The sequence below is a fragment of the Pseudogymnoascus verrucosus genome (genome assembly GCF_001662655.1).
Source record: "Pseudogymnoascus verrucosus strain UAMH 10579 unplaced genomic scaffold scaffold_6, whole genome shotgun sequence".
Classification (NCBI taxonomy): Eukaryota; Fungi; Ascomycota; class Leotiomycetes; order Thelebolales; family Thelebolaceae; genus Pseudogymnoascus; species Pseudogymnoascus verrucosus.
This window is the reverse complement of record NW_017263657.1, coordinates 489,993-511,848: the sequence shown is the minus strand read 5'-3', so window position 1 is coordinate 511,848 and position 21,856 is coordinate 489,993. Positions and strand designations below refer to the sequence as shown.

The 21,856-nt window shown below is 49.0% G+C and overlaps 10 protein-coding genes across 10 annotated transcripts; 5 read left to right on the top strand and 5 right to left on the bottom strand.

Moving 5' to 3' along the window:
• Positions 1-693: 693 nt before the first annotated feature.
• Positions 694-2,908, bottom strand: GAS1_1 (1,3-beta-glucanosyltransferase gas1). The gene is made up of 3 exons (XM_018271673.2): positions 2,513-2,908; positions 2,340-2,448; positions 694-2,269 (listed from the first exon to the last, which is right to left on the bottom strand). Exons 1-3 carry the CDS (start codon positions 2,606-2,608, stop codon positions 855-857), a joined length of 1,620 nt encoding a protein of 539 aa, XP_018133404.1. The 5' UTR covers positions 2,609-2,908; the 3' UTR covers positions 694-854.
• Positions 2,909-3,792: 884 nt separating this feature from the next.
• Positions 3,793-5,714, top strand: VE01_02161 (uncharacterized protein). Its single transcript, XM_018271672.2, has one exon. The coding sequence runs from the start codon at positions 3,916-3,918 to the stop codon at positions 5,221-5,223; it is 1,308 nt and encodes a 435-aa protein (XP_018133403.1). The 5' UTR covers positions 3,793-3,915; the 3' UTR covers positions 5,224-5,714.
• A 137-nt stretch (positions 5,715-5,851) lies between these two features.
• VE01_02160 (uncharacterized protein) lies at positions 5,852-8,280 on the bottom strand (the record flags this gene model as incomplete). Its single annotated transcript, XM_018271671.2, has 9 exons — positions 5,852-6,307; positions 6,366-6,587; positions 6,637-6,754; positions 6,807-6,838; positions 6,897-6,976; positions 7,034-7,335; positions 7,391-7,577; positions 7,641-7,925; positions 7,989-8,280. The coding sequence occupies 9 exons, from the start codon at positions 8,278-8,280 to the stop codon at positions 6,173-6,175; spliced, it is 1,653 nt and encodes a 550-aa protein (XP_018133402.1). The 3' UTR covers positions 5,852-6,172.
• Positions 8,281-9,078: 798 nt separating this feature from the next.
• VE01_02159 (uncharacterized protein) lies at positions 9,079-10,580 on the bottom strand (the record flags this gene model as incomplete). The annotated part of the gene is made up of 4 exons (XM_018271670.2): positions 9,079-9,134; positions 9,201-9,310; positions 9,398-10,313; positions 10,376-10,580. The coding sequence occupies 4 exons, from the start codon at positions 10,578-10,580 to the stop codon at positions 9,088-9,090; spliced, it is 1,278 nt and encodes a 425-aa protein (XP_018133535.1). The 3' UTR covers positions 9,079-9,087.
• Positions 10,581-11,634: 1,054 nt separating this feature from the next.
• Positions 11,635-12,217, top strand: VE01_02158 (uncharacterized protein; the record flags this gene model as incomplete). Its single annotated transcript, XM_018271669.1, has 2 exons — positions 11,635-12,102; positions 12,158-12,217. The coding sequence occupies 2 exons, from the start codon at positions 11,635-11,637 to the stop codon at positions 12,215-12,217; spliced, it is 528 nt and encodes a 175-aa protein (XP_018133536.1).
• Positions 12,218-12,588: 371 nt separating this feature from the next.
• VE01_02157 (uncharacterized protein) lies at positions 12,589-14,870 on the bottom strand (the record flags this gene model as incomplete). Its single annotated transcript, XM_018271668.2, has 3 exons — positions 14,170-14,870; positions 13,082-14,112; positions 12,589-13,021 (listed from the first exon to the last, which is right to left on the bottom strand). The coding sequence occupies exons 1-3, from the start codon at positions 14,761-14,763 to the stop codon at positions 12,589-12,591; spliced, it is 2,058 nt and encodes a 685-aa protein (XP_018133543.1). The 5' UTR covers positions 14,764-14,870.
• A 159-nt stretch (positions 14,871-15,029) lies between these two features.
• On the top strand, positions 15,030-17,217 carry VE01_02156 (uncharacterized protein). The gene is made up of 3 exons (XM_018271667.2): positions 15,030-15,497; positions 15,554-15,616; positions 15,671-17,217. The coding sequence occupies exons 1-3, from the start codon at positions 15,163-15,165 to the stop codon at positions 17,190-17,192; spliced, it is 1,920 nt and encodes a 639-aa protein (XP_018133544.1). The 5' UTR covers positions 15,030-15,162; the 3' UTR covers positions 17,193-17,217.
• A 401-nt stretch (positions 17,218-17,618) lies between these two features.
• Positions 17,619-18,110, top strand: VE01_02155 (uncharacterized protein; the record flags this gene model as incomplete). The annotated part of the gene is made up of 1 exon (XM_018271666.2): positions 17,619-18,110. Exon 1 carries the CDS (start codon positions 17,697-17,699, stop codon positions 18,108-18,110), a length of 414 nt encoding a protein of 137 aa, XP_018133541.1. The 5' UTR covers positions 17,619-17,696.
• A 24-nt stretch (positions 18,111-18,134) lies between these two features.
• VE01_02154 (uncharacterized protein) lies at positions 18,135-19,322 on the bottom strand. Its single transcript, XM_018271665.2, has 3 exons — positions 19,009-19,322; positions 18,782-18,944; positions 18,135-18,730 (listed from the first exon to the last, which is right to left on the bottom strand). Exons 1-3 carry the CDS (start codon positions 19,165-19,167, stop codon positions 18,555-18,557), a joined length of 498 nt encoding a protein of 165 aa, XP_018133542.1. The 5' UTR covers positions 19,168-19,322; the 3' UTR covers positions 18,135-18,554.
• Positions 19,323-19,732: 410 nt separating this feature from the next.
• VE01_02153 (uncharacterized protein) lies at positions 19,733-21,774 on the top strand. The gene is made up of 2 exons (XM_018271664.2): positions 19,733-20,474; positions 20,532-21,774. The coding sequence occupies exons 1-2, from the start codon at positions 20,281-20,283 to the stop codon at positions 21,709-21,711; spliced, it is 1,374 nt and encodes a 457-aa protein (XP_018133539.1). The 5' UTR covers positions 19,733-20,280; the 3' UTR covers positions 21,712-21,774.
• Positions 21,775-21,856: the final 82 nt, after the last annotated feature.

Sequence of the window (21,856 nt, the reverse complement as noted above, 5' to 3'; positions counted from 1 at the left end):
ACTCTCACCACCACCGCCCTCCTCTCGTCACCACTTCGACCCCACCCCACCACCGCCCCATCATCCCCCCGATACTGTAGCACTCTGTTGTCACTACTAGGGACAGCAATATCATCGTCGTCGTCTTCGATCTCATCATCGGTGGGTTCTGCAGGCTCGTCGTCTGCAAAGGAGTCGCTGACCTTCGACTCGGGCTTCTGGCTCTCTGGAGCTCTTGCTCTGCCGCTCCAGCAAGGTGTATGATGGGGAGAGGCGGAGGTGGCCGTGAGAGTGAGGGCGGTGGCGGGTATAGACCGGGTGGGGGGGGGTTATGCTCGACGATTACCCCTGCCCAACGACCAGGTCCAGCACCCACTCCGGCCCCAGCTCTTTTTAGTTCTTTGCTCTGGTCTGGTTAAACAAGCTCGCCCGCTGTTGAGGTAAATGTAGACTCGGGGTTGTTCGGGAAGCTCAAGATTTGTCTTAGAGGCTGCATGGTAAAATATGGCAGTAGATGCAAAGCGGGGGGTGGATAAGGGAATATCGAGTGAGACTGGATTTGTCCTTGTTGCTGTGGGAGAAGTCATCATGCTGCGGAAAATGGATAGGGGCTAATAGACGCATCAATGTTTTGTAGTCGATATTCCCAGAATCGCTGTCGTCAATCAAGGTGGACGTTGAAGCAGGGCTGGAGTCTGGGCAAGGGACTCAGGGGTAAAAAACAGCTGAATAAAAACTTGATTTTCTCACGCTCATCCACAAGGCCATACGTACATATAACATAGAGTACAGTAAACTAGCCAATTACCACCACAACGACATCGGAACTATCAAATTCGCTAACCTCCTCGCAAAAGAACTATATTAAACAGAATCTACAACACTACAAGCCCTGCAACCGAAACAACCACAGCAGTCATCCAGGCAGCAATTCCCCATCCCCCGAACATATGCACCGAGTTCGCCGCGCTCTTATCGCTGCTGGTGTCGGTTCCACTACCAGAGCCTCCAGTAGAAGTTCCCGCCGGCGCGGCGTTCGTAGCGGAAGCAATAATGCTCTCACACGACGACGCTGGGGTAGGGCTCGCCACCACCGACGCGCTACCGCCGAAATCGCAAGCATCGGCCTTGCTGTTCTGCTCAAGGTAGTAGGCGTTAAAAGCGTTGGAAAGCTTGTCGTGATCGCTGCAGCCCAGATACGCGCCGTATGCGCCACTGGCAGTATCGGCCACGAAACCAGAGCAAGCGCTAGCGGAGAGACCACACACGGTGTTGAAGAGCTTGGCGAGGTCGTCCAGGGGGAGGTTGGGCTTGGCAACGCACTTCAGGGAGGAAGTCATGCAGTTGCACACCGCGGCGTTGGGGGTGGGCGGGAGGCCGGTGGCGGCGACTTTCCACTGGTCGTTGACGGTTGGGCAGGCCTCTCCGGCGGTGTTGGTGGGGGAGTAGCTTGCTGAGTTGACCGAGGAGGGGGAGACGGCGTGGATCTTGGTGGAGAAGTTGTCGTAGTCCTTTAGTTTCGAGACGGTGTTTCCGGTGAGGGTGACGAGACCGTAGTCGTTCACCTCCTGGAAATACTCGTAGACGATTCCTCCCGAGAAGACCTTGGACATATCCGTCCCGTAAAGCGCAGCGACCTCGCTGAAGTCGCGCGACCCGGAGCCGCTGGCAGTGCCCTCGTTGCAGCCGTACTCGGCGAAGAAGACGGGGACGTTGTAGGACGCGAAGGTCTCGGTGTGGTTCTGGTATCCTGAGGTCACGTAGTTGGACGGGTCGCACCAGGAGTAGATATTGTAGCCCCAGAAGTCGATGGTGTCGGCGACATCACCGCAGTTGAAGTAGGCGGCTACGTGGGCGCGGGTGGTGGCATCGTCATCAGCGGCATAGCCGACGCCCGCGGTGTAGCCCTTGGCTTTGATGTAGGCCTTTGTGTCGCGGATGGAGGCCTTGACGAAGGCGGAGGCGGGGGTGTAGGAGGCATTGTTGGTCACCTCGTTACCGGCGAAGAAGCCAATGACATTGGAGTACTTGGCGAGCGAGTCAATCACGGAGGTGTAGCGGTCGTAGAGATCGAGGTTCCATTCTGGGTTCTCGCGGTTGATGGAGAGGTTGGGCTGGCCCAGATCGCTGATCACGTAGATGCCGGCGGTGTCGAGGAGCTTCATGCATGCTGAGTGATCGGCGGTGGGGTCGATGGCATAGGTTCGGATGACATTGGCGCCGAGGGCTTGGAGGAGTGGGACATCACGCGTGCAGGCTGCTTCGTTTGCGAGGGGGTCGCTGTATGTGGCTGTATATAAATCAGTATTGGCTCGTTTTGTCGCTTTTCCGACGTGCGATGGAGAGAGAATGTATAGTACCAGTACTGCTGCTTCCGCTGGATGTTCCAGCGGCGCCGACACCTTCCTGGTAGGCGACGCCCTTGATGAAGAACTGGGTGCCGTTGGTCTTGTAGAAGAATTTTGAACCCTGGATTGGTGAGAGGAATGGTTAGTTGAGGTGACTGAAGAACGGAACCTCGGATCGATCTCACCTTGATAATGACCGGATCGAGGGTAGCACTGGCAGCGCCGAAGAGGCTCGCTGCAGCAAAGAGCGCGGACACGGAACGAATGGCGGAGCCCTTCATGGCTGCTAAATGGAAACTGCTTGGCAGTAAACGAAGAAAGATAAAAAAGAGTGTGTTTTGACCAGAGGAAAGAGAAATGGGAGGGATGTAGATGGATGGGGGAGATGAACGCTTTTGAGGGGGTACGCGTTTGCTAGGGTGAGCAAGCACAGGCAAATTACAACAAGCGCAGGCTGGGATACCGGCTTCCTTACCGTTTAGGGGGGATATCAGCTTGCAATTGGGTTGGGGGAGGGAATTGTGAACCTAACCGCGGAGGTACAAGTCATAGGGTGTCAGCACAATTCGTGTTTACAGTTAGTAAATGGTATGAAGGATATTGATTTGGCTGGATGTCCGGATGTCGGGAGATCGGCTTGTGGCCGCCCATTCGTCGTGGATACGATACCCCACAGGATTTGCAGTACGGAGTACATATTGCATATTGCATATTGCAGGTAACTCCGCGTACAGCTGTAACTTCCGACGGCGTTGGGATGTCTGGGATTTGTCCCTGAGACGGGGACGTTGGTCCCCGCCACCAAGTCACTAACTCGGTGGTCAAGAAAGCTTGTTCTTCCGTTAGAGCCTGCTAGACACAGTATCTCATTGTAACTGCAAGGATTTCAGTACGCAGTAGGGTGAGCAGGCAAGACCACAAACACACAGCGGCATGGCGCGCTCTGGTGGTATTGTGCACGGGGCGGAGAGTATGACAAAAAAGAAACAGGGCGTGAAATGAGACACTCCAACGTATCCCGTTGAGTTTCACATTTGCTTCACGGGGATGAGGGATCTAGAATTGCGGAGAGTCGCCGTGCGTCACTTATTGACTGCTCAGCCACAATCTTAGGTGTAGGGATTCGTGGCTATTGGGAAAATATACCATGTAACCTCGTATACCAATTTAGGATCTTTGTTGTTCTAATGTGGTAAACTGGATAAATGTGGTTAGTGTTGGTATAAAAATATCGGAGAAACCTCTCGGATAAACCCTTTTTTCTTCGGGTACACTCCGAGCTCCACAAGGCAACAGCCAAGCTTTTCCACCAAGACACTAACCGAATTTTATGCAAATACCACGTGATTCCACGTGATTCTATATTTATACACTTCTATTTATGTAAATTATGCTAAATCCGACGTCACTGAAAATACCCCTGTAAATACAGAAAATAAACACAACATTTTCTCCACCCCCACCACTAGCGCCGATTAGATAGAGATATCTGCCCTCCTCCTCCACCATCCTCGCCGCCGCTGCTCACCCCAGAGGCCAAAACACCACAGATACCACAGAAACTCACTCATCCCACCAACCCGTCAAGATGAGCAAATACGTCCGCCAACAAAAATCCCTCCCCAAACACCCCAAAACCCCCTCCTCCGCCGACTCCCCCTTCGCACCCACCCCCATCCCCGTCGCCCCCCGCCAACGCCCCGGCTGGTCCGGTCCCGGATACACCAAGAAGGGCGGGAAACACATTCCCCGTCCTCCTCCGGCGCCGAAGCCCGTCGTGATACCCCCAGGAGACGAACACCAGGCGCTCGGGCAGCCGGATCAGCAGCTCCTGCTTGATGCGATCAGGAAGGCGTTTCCGCGGTGCGAGGATTATGAGGCGCTGAAGGTAGTACTGGCGGATGTGGAGGAGAAGGTGCGGAGTGGGGATTGGAAGGCGGCATTTGGGAGTGCAGAGGCTAGGGAGGCGTGGGTTGTTAAGTGGGGTGCGGAGAGGGCAGTTTGGTTTGCGAATTTGTTGGTGAAGGTGGTGGAGACGCTGGATGATGATCCTTTGTTTGCAATGCTGCAAGGTAGGAGGGAGGACGAGGATGAGAATGAGGATGACGATGACGATGAGGAGGACAAGGAGGAGAAAAATAAGGAAGAAAAGAAAGAGGAGAACGACGACGAAGATGAGGAGGAAGTGCTGCGAGTCGTCAGCTTCGGCGGCGGCCCAGCAGAGGTCCTGGCCTTGGGAGCAGTAGTCCGACACTTCCGCCCCGACGCCCACGGCAAATCGAAAGCAGACCTCGAATCCGAGGACTCCTCCGACGCAGGCCAAATCATCGATCTCAACCTAACCAACACCGTGAACTGGACACGCGAGGTCTCCACCTCCCACGAAGCGCTCCTATCCCCCCCCACACTCTCCAAATACGCCTCCGCATCCGCGATCGCCAACAGCTCGCCGTTCTTAGCGAAATCAGCACTGGAGCTCGAGATGCAGAAGTTTAGCCCCTTGGAGGCGAGCCAGGAGGAGGTGGGGGAGTTGGTGGGAGAGGAGGCAGCGTTGATCACGCTGTTCTACACTGTTGCTGATCTGGCTGCGACGAGCGTGGCGAAGACGGTGGCGCTGCTGCTGAAGCTGACGATTGCGGCGCCGAAGGGGAGTTTGGTGGTTGTGTTTGATCGTGCGGAGGAGGAGGGGAAGAAGGGGTATCCGCTGAGGTATCTGCTGGATATGGCGTTCTTGGGGAAGAAGCCGTCGGGGGAAGATCAGGAGGAGGGGGTCAAGCCGGCGTGGAAGATGTTGTTGGCGGATGAGGCGAGGGTGGTTAAGGCGTGTGATGGGGTGAGGTATGCGTTGGGGTTGGAGACGGCGAAGGCACAGGTTTATGTGTTTAGGCGGTTGTAGGATATCGGGGGGGTATGAGGGAGGTGATATACGTAGTTACCGAGTGCTTGGGAAAGGAAAGGAAAACCTATATATTCATGATGACCACTTGGCCTGCCCAACACACACTGTATCATCTTACACGAAGTCTTATGCACTGGAAGCTCCCAACCCCTGCACGAATATCTTCACGAGGACCTTAGAGATAGCTCTGAGGATCACTCTACCAAGTAATAGGGTGTTGACATTGGATTTGACAGCAAGAATATGTTGGTGAGAATCCGTTGGCGAGAAGCTGTCAGCAACAATCTATTGGTGAGAACTTCTCAGTAAGAAGCTATCGCCATCCACATCTTGCTGCCACTTCTCGCCCGCCAAACCACACAGAAATGTAGTCGACAAGTGCCTAGATGTATGTGAACTCACCGCACCCGCAGACAAACGCGCATAATATCGCGACGGTTATGAGAGCCTCATTTTCCGCGATGTCCTGGCGCGTGGAGCACTCCAGGAAACACGGCATGTCCAACTTTATGGCTGCCGCAAAGGCCCGCGCTTCTCGATCTTCTGCCGCTAGTTGCAACCTTTCCTCCTTCGCTCCTTCCCTATTTGCACCTTCCCCCTTCGCCCCTTCCTTCTTTACCCATTTCTCCTTCGCTCTTTCCTTCTTCATGCTCTCTTTTGCCCTTTCCTCGTTGCGCTCCCATTGGCACTTTCCAGTTGCGCTATACCTCTTCGCCCTTTCCCCTTTTAGAATTTCCATTCGCGCTATTCTTCATCGCTCCTTCCCCTTGGACCCTTTCTCCTAGCCCCTTCCTTTTTGCGCCTCTCTATTTATCTCCGCACCGGAGACTCATGGCCCTTCAAATCGTGCCGAACAAAGTACAGCATGTCTACGATATAATCGACGTCTTCAACTTTGACAGCAAGAGGAACACAGAATCAGTTGTGTCAATTTCCAAGGTCCTATTTATTCCATGGGGCTCAAATACTCTGCAATCGAAAATCTCGCCTCCGTCTTTCTCTCAATCTCTTCTATATCCACCCCCGGGGCCAGTTCCGTCAAAGTGAGACCGCCGTTGGCGCGGTCGACCTGAAAGACACACTAGATCATTTGTCAGTTACCTTCACTGTCCAATTGCTCTATGATAATCCCGTCTTACCAAGTCTGTGATAATTGTGCTAACACAGTTTGCTCCTGTCAATGGTAAACTGCACTCTTGGACGATTTTAGGAGAACCATCCTTGGCGACGTGCGTTGTAGTCACAACAATTCTAGTCTTGTCAGGATTGGACACTAGGTCCATAGCTCCTCCCATTCCTTTGAAGGCCTTCCCAGGAATCGTATAGTTTGCCAGATCGCCATTGGCGCTAACTTGCAAAGCCTAGACATTTATTAATTTTGGCTCAAACTGGAAACAACGGGATACGAACGCCCAAAATTGATACGTCCATGTGTCCACCCCGTATCATTCCAAAGGACTCACTGCTATCGAAGGTAGATGCACCTGGGAGTAAACTGGCGGTTTCTTTTCCTGCATTTACAATGTCTCTGGACGCTGGTTAGAACATGGGCAGAGTTAGGGTGGGGAGCGTCAGCTTACGGGTCGATTTCTTCAGTAGTGGGATATGGACCCTACAGAATGGATCCAGTAACCTATGGGGCATTGAGTGTATCGCCAATTTCGACCTACCATGCCTAGAATTCCATTTTCCGACTGGACCCAAACCTTGACTCCCTCTTTCACAAATGATGGGACGAGAATCGGAATTCCTGCATGGACACCGCCACCGTTAGCATCTATCAAACGGATACGCATTCAACACTCACCAGCACCAAGATTTACGTAGTCAGATTGCTTAAGTTCCTTTGCAGCCCGCTTTGCAATTCGATTTCTCTGAATATCGCCGGCACTTTCGACTGGTTTTACCACATTGTCGGCCTCAGACGATCGTGTCTTTTCGATTTCAATAACCTTCGCCACTGTGGAGGGGACAACCCTGTCCACGAAGATGCCAGGCAAGTCAACATTATCTGGATGTATAGAGCCAACTGGAACAATATTGTCTGCCTCCACTATAGTGAGTGTAGCAGCTTTTGCCATAATGGGCCCGAATGCCTTCGTTGCGTATCTGATAACATTTTTAGCAACTATAGCCAAGCCAAAACAGTGACCTGGGGGCTCACCGAAACACACAATTCCCCACCGCGTCTGCTTTCCACGCTCGGATAATAGCCACGTCGCCCGTTAAAGCGGTTTCCATGAGGTATGTTCTGCCATTAAATGTGCGAGCCTCCCGCGGTTTGCCATGCTCCAGCACATTTCCAGATGCGCCCACACGAACGGGGATTTTCCCATCCTGAATGAGAGTATCTATCTCATGTTAGTTTTGAACAGCGCTTTATTTGCTAAAATATTATTTGTTTGAGCACTTACTGGCGCCTGTGGCGGTAAAAAATGCCGGGATCCCAGCGCCTCCTGCTCTTATCCGCTCTGCCAGGGTTCCTTGTGGGCATAGTTCGAGCGCAATCCCCCCAGTGAGATATTTGTTTTCGAGGACCCTGTTGCTGCCGAGATGTGAGATTATCATTCGGTTGATTTGCCCGGCCTCTGTGAGTATGTCCAACCCTCCCTTACCAGCAACGCCGGCATTATTCGATATCACCATCTGGAATTTTAGGTTTTCAGGCCCCTTCCGATGGATGGCCTGTATAAGAGTTTCTAGAAGTGATAGAAGTCAGCTTTTTTGCAAGATATAATTATTAGCGGTCGATGACTCTCTACCTGCAACACCACAAAGACCAAATCCGGAGCTGAGAAGAGTAGTTCCACTCTTTAGGTCGGCTACGGCTTCGTCTGCGTCCTTGAATAATTTAGAACCCGCGCGTTCAATTTTCGGGGCGAGTTTAGCAGCATGCTGAAAGGTAGCAGTGAAACTATTTTTTGCGGAGAAAGTCCCAGAAGTATTTGAAAGTACTCGCGCACTTGTTAGGCGTCGAGCATCTCGTTGCCTCTGTTTCGATATATTTATCATATTCCGCGAGAACCGCATCGCTGATACGTGGTATGTCGTCATTTTGTTAGTAAATGGGATAGAGATTCGATAAAATAAAGATATCTAGTAACATTGAAGCTGAGTTGAGCCTGCAACAGTTTTAAGGAATGATGGGTTTAACATTTGACTGATTCTATCATATTATGCCATTTACGAAGTGACCTCGGCAGTGGTGTGGAGAGACCGAGTAGAACTTCCGGTGACGGCCCAGCGGCCTCCTATATTGCCCGGATGGATCCTATGGGAGTCGATTCCTGAGTTAGGCTTATGATATTGGCTCTGGATGTGCTGCTTTGGATGTTGCACGTCGAATCATTGGATGGAGAGCACAGTGGTAGAGCCGATTGCGCCGTGGAAGCGGCACTTCTTCACGGGCAATGACGAGATTATCCTAATTCAATGTCTCTAAAAGATACGACTACGAATATGAATCGTGGAGAACATTGACGGAAACGGTTTTATAAACCTTTTAATCTAATTAGACACATCTATCGCAGGCATCCTCATGGCCCCTTTAAAAATCGCATGCACTAACAGGAATAATAGCTCCCGACTGTAGTTTATCACACATTAACAAGGCAATTGCTAAGAGGAAAATTATAATAAAGAACTATGGGGGAATGTTGATGCAGCGAAAATTGGTATGAATGGAGTCCCTTGCAATTATTCGTTGCTAAACTCATGCCGGCTACATGCGCCCACAAATAGCTTAAATCTGTGTCTAATGCTACGTAGCTACTAATAAAATATCCAGTTCGGCATTGTGGCAGATATTACAGCTAAATTTTCTGTTATCAACGGCCCATAGGCAATCGTTGACCTCGCTGCTTAGCAAAATGCCTGAACACCTGTGATAGCTCGTCCTAGAATCAAGGCTGTCGATGGTCAGCATAATTTCTACTATCTGAACGTCAATGGCCTTTTTCTCGAGAAGAACTTACCATGGATATCGCTCTGACCCTCATATGTTTGTACAACGAACAGATTAGATACGTGCCGGCCAATGTGATACTCGTCGCTTGCTGCGTTGCCACCAAAAATCTCTTGGAGTCTGTGATTTGGGAAAGTAGTAAGTAGCCGAGCTACACAGATTGAGGGTTGACAAAATCTATGCGGAAGATCGGGAAGGAAAACTTACGCGCGAACGTTGGTTAGAGCACGGTCGCAGTTTTGTCTCTTCACCATTGAGATCATTTCAGGTGTTAATTTATTTGAGTCCTTCAGCCGAGCCACCTGCGTGGCTGCCAAAGTTCCATAGGCGGCATCCGTAGCAGCATCTGCCAACTTCTTTTGTATTAGTTGGTACTTTGCCAGAGGATTCCCTTTGAATTGCTTTCGGTCGAGCGCATAAGTTCGTGCCCGGCTCAGGGAGTCTTCCAATGCACCCATTGCTCCGAAGGCGATTCCGAGTCTCGCACTGTTGAGACAAGTGAATGGGCCCCTAAGCCCCTCGACATCTGGGAACATGTTCTCAGCTGCGACAGGACAATCGTCCATCTGGATCATTCCCGTAATTGACGCTCGAAGGCCATTCTTGTTCTTGATAGCGGGAGTCTCTAATGTGCCTGGTGGGCATTTGCTTCGCTCGACGAGGAACCCGCGGATTTTCCCTGTGCTCTCGAGCTTCGCCCAGACTAACATGACATCTGAGATTGGGGAGTTGGTAATCCAAGTCTTCGCCCCGGAGAGCAAATACTGACCCTTCTTCGTCGGATGCTCCTTAGCGATGGTCTCAATCGAACCAGGGTCAGAGCCGTGATTTGGTTCTGTGAGACCGAAACATCCCACCAGGTTTCCATTCGCCAACTCTGGCAGAAATCGATCCTTTTGCTCCTGTGTCCCAAACTCGTAAATCCCAGTCATTATCAGTGAGCTCTGCACAGACATGCCGGAACGGTATCCTGAATCTACACGCTCGACCTCCTTGGCTATCAATCCAGACGCGACTGTGCTAGCGCCTGCGCAGCCGTACCCTTCAATACTCGCGCCGAGAAGGCCAAGCTCCCCCATTTCCTTTATGATCTTGCGGTCATACTGTTCGTTCCTGTAACCATCTGGACCCGGCAGGAACACGTCAACATAGCTCTGTGAGTATTGAAATATAGGGAGCGCATACCTAGAACACGCGGTAGCAATCGCTCCTGGCAATATTGCCGAGCGGTATCTTGAATTGCTAACTCTTCCTCCGTATACAATTCTGAGGCGGCAAGCGGATCCTCCCAGTTGAATGACGCTGATGAAGCATAGCGGCGCCCAGGAGCAACTGGGTGGCTGGATCCTGGTTGGACGCTGCGCCACGCACGGAAGATGGACCGGTTCATTTTTTTTTGGCAGAGATTATAGTTTCGACAGTCTTCAGCTGCTTCGCAATACTATTTGTTATAGCCACAGACATAGACGCCAACATAATGTTTATACCAATGTTGATGTTGAGATCTCGGCGATTTTCGGCCGTTTGAGGTTCCTCCCGGGAAGAGCTGTGGAGAGTATGGAATGCCAATTTCGTGCTTACCCGAACATGACCGGACCATCTTCAAACAAGAAATGATCATATGCCCCTTCTAATGTATCCCGCATTTAAGTGGTCTCGGGGAATAGTTGAAGGGTGTTCGGCGAAAGAGCATGGACGCCGAGATTTAAAATATCGAATCAGTGCTCCTGAACGCCTGGGTTTCTAGCAGCAGAGACAAATGACAAAGAAAATAGTAGCTAGTATAAAAATAGCTAGGTGATTGAGCTTAAATAAAATTATACTATTAAATTAGTATTCTCATCTCTGTCTTCGATTTCGACCCTCTGGTTTAGCTGGAATGTCCGGATTATATTGTATCACAAGATGTCAAGTTGTGGCAGCGCAAATGGGGATACAGAACAATCTCAAGCGACTTCGACTGTGAAAAAGACTACTCTACATTATCCTTTCTGGCTAGGTGGTTCAGCATCTTGCTTTGCTGCTGGAGTTACACATCCGTTGGATCTTGGTGAGATTTATTCACTCTTGCTAGATCTCAGTAGACAGAGAACCTCTATTTAACCTATGAACTGTAGTTAAGGTTCGCCTGCAGACACGCTTAGCTGATGGGCCAAAAACAATGATGAGCACGTTTGTGCACATTGTGAGGAATAATGGCTTACAAGGCCTGTACAATGGTGTATGTATATGCCACTCATCTATCCACCACGGCAAATTAGACCGAGAGAAGGAAATATAAACACCTTGAAGGTATTGCTTACGCTGTGCTATATACGATCTAGTTATCTGCATCCCTCCTTCGCCAAATAACTTACTCAACAACCCGTTTTGGGATTTATGAGGAGTTGAAGCCTCACTTCACATCCTCATCGTCGCCTCCAGGCCCACTCACTCTCGTCACAATGGCATCAATTTCGGGCTTCATTGGTGGAGTGGCAGGAAACCCGGCCGATGTGCTGAATGTACGAATGCAGGGAGATGCTGCTCTTCCTCCTGCGCAACGACGTAATTATCAGCATGCTATTCACGGACTCGTGCATATGACTCGCACTGAAGGGGCTGGCAGTCTGTTCCGTGGGATCTGGCCGAATTGCACACGTGCGGTACTCATGACGGCGTCGCAATTCGCAACATACGACACGTTTAAGGGGTTATGCATTGGAAAGGCCGGGATGACTGACAATATATATACGCATATTACGGCCTCGGTTATGGCTGGGTTCGTCGCAACAACAGTCTGCAGCCCCGTGGATGTCATCAAGACTCGAGTTATGAGTGCATCTCCAGCCGAATCACATCGGCAGAGCTTGCCGGGACTCCTTCGTAGTATATATTGCAAAGAAGGCTTCACTTGGATTTTCCGCGGCTGGGTGCCTAGTTTCATCCGCCTCGGTCCCCATACCATTCTGACATTTCTATTCTTAGAAGAACATAAAAAGATCTATCGGTACCGAAGAAGCACTCCGGATAATGGCCGCTGAATAAAACTAGCCAAGGGATTTATACCACTGTCATATAGGTAGTTCTTAGTATACTACAAAGTAATACTGCGTTTATTAGAAAACGATTCAGACATCATTTTGGCTGTGATGACTGATCTTATGTGTAGATAGCCCCACGCACTCCAAATTACGCACACATCGTTTAAGTATTAGTAAAATTAAGACTTATTGTCCATGTATTTAACGGCCTGTTTAACAATAAAATGTTTGTGTCGAATATGGACCATGAGTTGCACGAGATGTTGTTTAAAGGCCGAGGCAAAGCTGGTAAGTAGCATAGACGCGTTTGAGAAGCGGAGGTAAATACACATTCTATTCTCTAATAGGTTCTATATCTCTATATTCTACCATGCGTTACAGCTTCGACATTCTCTCTTCCACCGAGTAAAACTTTATGAATTTATCGAGACACTCGGGATTGGCCACCGTGCTACTTACTTGCTTTGGCATTTCGCCGCTACAGATAATCTGCTTCACAAGAGTTTCAATCTTCTTTCCGTTCATCGTCATTGGGATATCGTCCACCTGTATGATGTATCTAGGGACATGCCTGGCACTTAAACTCGTTCGAATGGCAGTCTTGAGTTGTCCCAGTAGCTTATCGGTGAGGTTCTCACCAGATCGCATGACCACAAAGAGGAATACAGACTCGTCGGAGTCTTTGCCCTTCCGTCTCCTTCCGATGCACAAGGTTGCTGCGATGGTATATATGAATGGGGGTGCTTCTGTGATTGAGTAAATCTCTGAAGATCCAAATCGAATGCCTTGCGGATTTAGAACCCCATCACTATTTGGAGTTAGCACCCAACGAGTCCAATATGCAAAGTATTTGGATTGGAAGACTAACCTCCGACCATGCACTGTGGCGCCGCCAGTTAATGGATTGAAGCTGGCCCAGTCATGCTGCGTCCAACAGGGAAAGTCGAATCTGTCGAAATATGCTTCTTTGTACTTGACATTGCCTTCATCTCCCCACATAAAAACTGGCATAGACGGAAAAGGTTGCCGACATATCATCTCCCCAGATTCGCCCGTACCTCTGATTGACTCTCCAGTCACAGAATCCGCAATGTCGATATCGAGGCCTAGAGCTATGAGCTGAATTTCTCCTGCATATAATGGGCCAGCAGGATCAGTGCATATCCATGATGTTACGATATCTGTTCCGCCAGTAACGCTGGTCAAGTGGATGTCTGCAGGGAATGCACGATAAAACCAGTGATATTGTTCCGCTGCTAAATGAGCTCCACCTGACTGGACCATTCTTAGTGACGAGAGATCGTACTCCTCTTTTGGTACGCATCGGGTTGATTCTAGTGCCTGGAGATATTTTGGCGATGCCCCCCAGTAAGAAACCTTATGTTGCTCGATGATTTTCAGCATTTGTTGAGGATTTGGCCAGGTAGGAGATCCGTCGTATAATACAAGAGTAGTTCCTGCAGATAAATGCCCAACCATGATATTCCAAAGGACCCATGACGTGCTAGAATATTGGAACACAACTTCTCCTGGCTTGAGAGAGTTATGCAGCTTTGCTATTTTTTTGTGCTGCATAATAACTCCATGCTGGTGAACTAAGCACTTGGGCGGCCCTGAAGTTCCACTGGAGTACAAGATGTAGAGAGGAGCCGAAAATGAGACTCGGGCGAATTGAAGCTTGTCGGACAATTTTGACCGAGAGAGAAAATGGTCCAGTGTTGAAAAATTGGTCTGCTCGACCCTTGCGGTAGGAATGAGAACGACTTCTGTCTTAATTGCGAGTTTGTCCACGATATTCGAGATTTTGGCACCATTAGATTTTTGCTTGCCTTTATATGTGACGTGGCTATCTGCAAACAAGATGGATGGGGTCACTTGTCGCAGTCTGGATATGCAGCCCTATGTACGATTAATACGAGCTTTTCAAAAGCGGCCAAATTCCAGTGTGAGATTTACCTCGACTCCTAAGTCTGGGGCTATCGACGTGAAGACGGCCCCTATGCTGGCAGCAGCTAGGAACACAACAATCGACCAAGTAGACGTGGATATCAAAGCCGCCACTCTGTCGCCCTCCTTGATCCCGCTTCGTAGCAAGCCACTCCTAACCTTTCGCACATTTTCTCTCAGTGTCGCCCATGACCATTTCTCTCCGTCGAGGCTATTTCCTTCGCGAAGCCCAATAAGAGCAATGGACTCCGGCTTGACATCTGGCTGGGTGAGAACATTTTCAGCGTAGTTAATAGTTGCATTCTCGAAAAACGGTGGAACATCTGTCATAGAAATCTCTGGATTGTACGCTCGCGATGTTCCGGGAGGGAGATCAGGTACTAGGCCGACATAGGACCAGAGGTCAATCCAGAAATCATGCGGCTGCGTAACACTCCATTTTTGTAGCTCATGGGAATCGCGGAGCTGCGTGTTAAATTTGTTATTGATATGAGCTCGGTATTTGTTTATTGGAATTTTTGACGGTTGCTGTTGAGGGCGCCAAACTGGCACTGGTACAGCTGGTGTGGCTGCTCCGTTCTGAGAAGGTGCGATTGAAGCCATGTTGAGGGGAAACGACAAGAAAGTATGAAAGTGTATGCAGGCAGAATATCACTCTCAGTTTAAAATATATACACGTCTCTGGATCGGACGGAACAGGGAGGTATAATGATCAAGTATGTTAGAGGTTCACATACCAATACGGATTACCGGCGGCGTATTTCGGTAATAATTGGATACCTGTGGGGTAAATTCGCGGGGTAGATGGCGGGGTAAAACTGTGGGGAGTTTGTCGGCGACTTTCGGCGATCTGCAACACAACGACAATGCCCTGTGGTGATGAGAAGTGGTATGGAAAGCAATAAATACAAAATGGCGAGGCTCACATTCCCAAGAACATCAAAGTCCAAAAGAACATTGGCGAAATAGGACACAGCATACCAACTTTTTACTTTTATCACTATGGCTCCGCCGTCTAGGCTCGCTGCCCCATCTACTATTGATACTGGATTCATGCTCTCTGTCCCACAGTTAGAGAACCCATATACTTCCGATGATTCTTATCAGCGTGTTCTTGAGTGGTATCTTCCACTGTCTGTTTTGAATACAGTGCGGCCTAAGCTCAGCCAGTTTGGCGAAGAAGCCATATCTGAGCAGATCCACCAGTGGGTGGCCAACGCCGAAAAAGAGCAGCCGTATGTGAAGACGCACGACGTCTGGGGAAAGCGGTATCCATACGATCGACTGATAACGAGCCATGGTTGGAAAGAGATTGGGAAATGGGGAGCAAGAAATGGGTGCGTGCAATATCAGAGTCCGAACTGTTACATACATCTCTAATCTAACTAAATAGAGTCATGTCATTGGCGTACGAGGGAACTTATGGGCATTATTCTAGAATCGTGCAACACGCATTGTAAGATAAACACCTTACATTTAATCAGCGTTTTCTAACCTATTGTTTACTTAGCAACTATACATACTCAGCTTCTTCTGCGGTCTATTCTTGTCCAACTTCAATGACCAGCGGTGCAGCACGTCTTATGGCTAAGCAACTTCCTGGATTACCATTAGAACACCCATTTCACGAAATTTTCGACCGTCTTACAGCAAGAGAGAACCATTGGGTTTCGAGTCAGTGGATGACTGAACGGCCTGGAGGCAGTGACGTGCAAAACTCGGAGACGGTTGCCGTTTACTCGCCTCTCCCTCGAAAGACTGGGAAATGTGGAAGAGTCGATGAAGGCGATTGGCTTGTCTCCGGTTTTAAATTCTTCTCGTCGGCAACAGACTGCAATATTGCATTGATGCTTGCCAAAACTGAATCGGGCCAGTTGAGTCTGTTTGTGGCACCAACCCGGAAAACCATTCTCGACTCCAATGGCAAGGAGATAGAGGTTACGAACGGAGTGAGAATCCATAGGCTTAAAGTTAAGATGGGGACAAAGCAACTTCCCACGGCCGAGCTCGAACTAAAAGATGTCCGCGCATGGCGTGTGGGCCCTGCTGATCGTGGAATCGCGACTATTGCCCAACTTTTGAACGTAACTAGGACTCACAACTTTATCACCGCACTCTCTTGCTGGCGCCGCGGAATGGCGATTGCCAAGTCATTTGCGAAAACCCGAACAACTATAAACCAACCTCTAGCAACGTTCCCAATGCATCTAAGATTACTGTCTTCAATGGAAGTGAAGCATAGGGGCCTTCTACAATTCGCCTTCTTTACCACCGCTCTACTAGGCTTCGCCGACGACAAGACTCCGGAGAATCTACCAGCATCATATGCCCCACTCCCAGATGCAGGCGAGCAGATGCAGGTTGTACTGCGGACTTTTACTGCAACCGCAAAGGCTGTCATCTGCAAGGTATCAACTGTGTGCCTTCAGGAGTGTCAAGAAGCAATGGGAGGCGTGGGATATATGGACGAGCCCGACGAGCCGGAACTCAATGTCTCTCGTCTGTTGCGAGACACCGCTGCCAACATGACCTGGGAAGGAACAACGAACGTCTTGAGTAGCGAAGTTGTCCGACATTTACTTAACAAAAATCACCTGGATATTTTTGGCGCTTGGATCGAGCGTGCCATTGGATCAGTACGGGACAACAGGTTTAAGCAGGTCCTCAATTCGGCCTGGAATGCGCTTCGCCAGAGGCTTCTGGCCAAGAAGAATAAGTTATCCTTGGCATTGGCTGAAGGACGGCAGAGCATGTTTACGCTGGCATGGATTGTCAGTGGCACGTTACTTGCTGTCGACGCACAGCGTGATGGGGATGCTTCCGCTACAGAGATAGCAAGGAGGTGGATCCTCCACGGAGAAGGTGGGCTAGCAGAGTATGTCTTTTCGGACATCGTGTATGGCAATCTGCCAACCGATGTTCAAGATGAGGCAGAGCGAAGTAACTGGGATTGTAGGCTAGTCTGGGGCACTGATCTCCCAAAGGATGCAGCAGTTGGGTATCGTACTGACGCAAAATTGTCTAAATTATAGACTACTTATGCCCTCGAGAAGCCATAGTCCATCAAACATGTACATATTTTCAATCATACCTCTTTGCCCTTAGTTCTTGGCCTGATAATGTCAAACTTTGCGCTAGTGAATATAGAAATTCTTTACAGGGGTAACTTCAGGGTATTCTGTTCTTTTCCGGATCACTGAAAGCTGAAAACTACAAAATTCCCCAATTCAGCCCCCACGCTATAACACATACTATACACCATTTATAGTTTATAAATTGCCAAGAAGGCTGAAACCTCAAATTATGAGCCAACATTAGCGATCAAGGCGGATAATATAATATTATCCCCTGAAAAGATTTGGATAATGTTAGTCGTAGGACTTCGCCAAGAAGCATCCTGGCTCTACTATACAATCGTGAACGCATATACATTAAGCAGTGAGACCATTTAAAAATCTCTTTTCTACAATTCATACCTCCTCTGCAACTCATGCCCTCACCTACAACTCATACTCCTCTCGCCTAATCCCGCAAAAATGGATAGCCCTTGCAGCCCCTATTCCTCTTTGCCCGGGCTAAATGACTTTTCCTGCACTGGCACGACGGGACCCTATGACCACAACATTACCAGCCCCAAATATACCGCCGCCAACCAAAACGGCCAGGCTACCATGGACGCGCTAAAGGCCTGCTGTAAATCGCCCGTTACGCAGGTTCATCCTGAGCTCTACGGCATCTGTTACTCCAACTGCAAGACCACAGGTTTAGAGCAGGCACTTGAGGTTGATTGGTGTTTGGGGAACTACACACAGAAGCGCCCTGATTACCTTTTTGCGTCCTTGGGGTGCGAAACTACGGTTTCGAGCGCGACGATGCTAAGGAGGACTAGTAGTTGGGAGGGGTTGGTGATTCTGAGTCTTGTGGTCTCGGCGGCGGCGACGATGATGTAGAAATACCAACGTGGATGGCAAGGATGTTCCAATCGCCCATAGAGAATAAAAATACTGGTGCCGTGAACCAGATCTACCTACTCGAGGGAACTATATACAAGGATCGACGTGACTCCAAATTGTTATCCCTGAACACCCTCAGCTGTTTATTACCGAAGCTTTGGCGTTTCTTCTTCGCAGATGGGACACGAAATGTTAAATTGGGGCTGTAGTGTGTAGTTTTTACGGTAATCTCCGGGTGCAACAGCTTTAAGCGACTGCTATGAAGTAAAATAGTTTGATATCTTCAGTGGAAGCTGAATTAACGTAATGATACGATATTTTTTATTTTCCGCCAGCTGAGAACAAAATCTATAACTTCAGCAATCCAGCGGAAGTAAGGCCATAGCTAATATCATCCAAGCACGTAAAGACCTAGTATAACACCCTCAGCACTGCGATGCTCTAGTTCTTTCCGAGGTAGTCCATCTTGCCGACTGGTACACCCTCCTTCCTCAAGATGGCATAGACCATGCACATGTGGAAGTAGAAGTTGGGAATAGCGAAGGTGTTCACATAAGATAGGCCAGTGAACTTTTGCTCGCCGCCGCGAGTAACTAAGATAACCTCCTTGTCCTCAACTATAAAACGTCAATCTTTATCCAAGCGTAGGAAGTGATGGCCAAACTTACTACCCTCGAATGATTTTGGGTCAACACTTTCTAAGACAGCAATGGTCTTGGCGATGCGCTCCTGGAGCTCAGGGAAGGTCTTCTCCTCGTCGGCCATGGCGACAGGCTCAACCTTGCCCATGCGGACAGCAAGTCCCTTGGCTGTGTCACTGATGCGTTGGATCTTATTTTGATGTCAGTCCTGATTTGACTCTCAAGTTTGGCCTGGCAATTGCGGGGTAACTTACTTGGTAGGTAAGCGGCTGCATGTCTTCAATGATGCGGGCATCGATGAGGGCGGACTCGTCGCCCTTAACATGCTCCAGACCCTTTGTGAGGAGCTTGGAGACGATCTTCAACTCGGCGATGAAGGGCGCGACGCTGACTTGGTAAAGTGAGACAGACATATTGGAATAAGGTGACTATAAGGTTGGGAATATTTGTTTAAAAGGATAGAGGATATAGGTCAGAGTTTGCCAGAGTATTTCGAGCAAGATGAACAGAGTGAGATGTACACCAGGAAGGGAGGAGTGACGCTTTTATAACCCGAGGAGATAGATGCACCAGGAATGGACTGACGATGTAGCTACATATTTGTAACCAGAATGATTGATAAGCCAGTGTAGCGGTGAGACCCACAGTATCGCTACTTCAGTAGTATATGATCGATACTCACCGAATCTATCTCAATCGACTCCTTTTTGCTCCTCATTTTTGTTGATTTACAGAGGGAGGCTCTCTCTATCTACAAGTACGTTGTTAGATTGAATTGAGTGGCTACACTTATAAAGTTCTTATGTACGAAGCACGCAATTGTATAAGGTAAGTACTTAAGTAAGGTGTTCTGCTGTTTCGGCGATTAGGTAGGGCCGATACAGATCGATCTCCAACCCCGCGCACTATGCCCAGTTAGATGTGGTACGGAATTCCGATTTCCCATCTGTAGAATTACTGATATATGTTCCGATTTTTCATGTCATAGAACAGTAATTTGCAAACCATGTACATGAATAATTGCATATATTATTTCCATATTATTTTCCATTTTCGTTTTATATTCTCCTTTTGGCCGACGGATACAATGGCCAACCTACACACTTATCTATATGCGGGGTCTGTATTTAGTGCCAAGACATCAAAAAACCTCGGGAACAGTGGACAAAAAGAGAGGTGTGAAGAACAACTAAAAAGGACTGAGTACTATGTAAATGAATAAAGAGTTGACTATCAATACTCACCCTTTAGGCGGAAAAAGGCCCCGATTCCACGCTATGCCTATGATACGCAAGCTTGTGTATGGCACTGCGGATGGGATGCTTAATTTTCTGTGAGCTATGGTCGCTCTAACGCCAAGACCCCCCACCAAAACTGCCCCTTGTTGTCAGCCTTCCACTTCCCTATTCCCGTTCTAGGACCAATGCTGCTTTTACTGCACTGAGTAGCTCCTGAGGATCTGGGAAGAAGATTTCTAGCAAACCTCCACCAGCACATTTGTTGTAAGGGGTTATTAATTACTTACCATGTCTCGATTTATTCTTCGCGCATCGGCACAGATTCCACACCAGGTGCCAACATGCCTTGGTTACCTTCCCAGTGCTCTTGATCATTTCATCGTTGGAACTCGAACATCAACTGCGAATACAGATCTGCCTTACTCGCAGGGTGATTCTAGTCCCGGATCATTGCGCCTGTTCCAGATTTCGACAGACAATATGTGAGTGAAAAATCCCACATTCACCTGGTTAACCCCCTAGGCTGATCTCGACGGTAGTGATATCGCCCAAACCATTGATATTCCAGTTGCGGTCACGGCACTTCATGTATCCCCTAGCAAGCCTACTGCTGTAGCTGTTGGGTCATCAGACGGCTCGATTCGGACGTTTACAGCTGGTGGCTCTCCACCCCGTCTTACGCCGTCAAAAACATTCACACCATTCTCGGAGAAAGCTGCTATCACATCAATCCGCTTTCATCCCCTCCATCCCGGCGTTTTGGCATGCACGCTCTATTCAGGCTCTGTATATGTCGTCCGTATCCCAGGGCATGGTCTTCAAGGTGATGAGCCGAAGATATTATGGACACTAGCATCTCATTCGCCATCGCCAGCCTGGAATTTATCCTGGACTCCAGAGCCTGGTTCCGCACCTTCAGAGCCTGCGGAAGTAAGCTCCGGCATTTACAGTGTGGGAGATGATGGAAATCTTCTTACGTCTTACTGGACGCTCCTTGAAGATGTAACAGACCCTAATGAGATGACTACCGAAGACCCAATACGCTTCCATTCTGAGGGGGGAGTCACTGGGGTGGCAGTCATCCCTTCAAACTCAACACCGAGCCGCGATGTGGTGATCACAGCTGGAAGGGATGGGAAGCTCAAAATCTCAAATCTGCTAAGTTTTGACTTGGACGAGGACCGCAAAACATGTGTCGAAACTTCAATTGGGACAGGGGCATCATATCAATTAATAGGACCAAAACTTGTAAGGGAACATTATATTCCATCGGAAAGGGATTCCCTCGAGACTTTCGACCCTGCGAGTTTGATACCTGAAGGTCACGAATCAGACGATGAAGATTATATTTCTGGTACAGAAGACGAGCAAGACTACGATCCAAGCACAGACCCTAACTACGTGGATCCCGATGGTGGACCTGGAGTTCCGATGGACATACCAGAGACAGAGCCACTACAAAACGAGTACTTCGTTCTCGCTGGCGAAGCTAGTTCGGGACTTAGCATGTTGAAGCTAGAAAGAGCATTTGCGGATGACCGGGGCTCTGAAACTTGGACTCTTGATGGCGTTGCAACCTTTAACGGGCATCAGGGGGGAAAACTTAGTGCTATGGATGTCTATACAGTTAATGGGAAGATTAATGGTGCCAGTGCGAGTGCTGCGATGTTAGATGATGAGCCGAGTATGGCCGTTTGCGCCTGGCAGTTTGAGCCTTGAAATATTTAGGGTATGGAAACCTTATTTGATTATATACACATGCATGTTCCTTCGTCGGAGGGAGTGTTAATATCATAGACGAAACTGCATACTCGCGCTAGCGTTTCTCCAAGTGACCATAGCATTTAATTCTTGCGTCGTAATA

Bases quoted from the DNA above. Each gene is read 5' to 3' on its own strand.
- GAS1_1 (XM_018271673.2), bottom strand. From the start codon at position 2,608: ATGAAGGGCTCCGCCATTCGTTCCGTGTCCGCGCTCTTTGCTGCAGCG. The intron at 2,449-2,512 runs GTGAGATCGATC...TCACCAATCCAG, and splicing joins TCGATCCGGTCATTATCAAG to GGTTCAAAATTCTTCTACAA. The intron at 2,270-2,339 runs GTACTATACATT...ATTTATATACAG, and splicing joins CAGCGGAAGCAGCAGTACTG to CCACATACAGCGACCCCCTC.
- VE01_02161 (XM_018271672.2), top strand. From the start codon at position 3,916: ATGAGCAAATACGTCCGCCAACAAAAATCCCTCCCCAAACACCCCAAA.
- VE01_02156 (XM_018271667.2), top strand. From the start codon at position 15,163: ATGGCTCCGCCGTCTAGGCTCGCTGCCCCATCTACTATTGATACTGGA. The intron at 15,498-15,553 runs GTGCGTGCAATA...CTAACTAAATAG, and splicing joins AAATGGGGAGCAAGAAATGG to AGTCATGTCATTGGCGTACG. The intron at 15,617-15,670 runs GTAAGATAAACA...TTGTTTACTTAG, and splicing joins AGAATCGTGCAACACGCATT to CAACTATACATACTCAGCTT.
- VE01_02154 (XM_018271665.2), bottom strand. From the start codon at position 19,167: ATGTCTGTCTCACTTTACCAAGTCAGCGTCGCGCCCTTCATCGCCGAG. The intron at 18,945-19,008 runs GTAAGTTACCCC...CATCAAAATAAG, and splicing joins TGCAGCCGCTTACCTACCAA to ATCCAACGCATCAGTGACAC. The intron at 18,731-18,781 runs GTAAGTTTGGCC...GACGTTTTATAG, and splicing joins CCCAAAATCATTCGAGGGTA to TTGAGGACAAGGAGGTTATC.
- VE01_02153 (XM_018271664.2), top strand. From the start codon at position 20,281: ATGTCTCGATTTATTCTTCGCGCATCGGCACAGATTCCACACCAGGTG. The intron at 20,475-20,531 runs GTGAGTGAAAAA...TCTCGACGGTAG, and splicing joins CAGATTTCGACAGACAATAT to TGATATCGCCCAAACCATTG.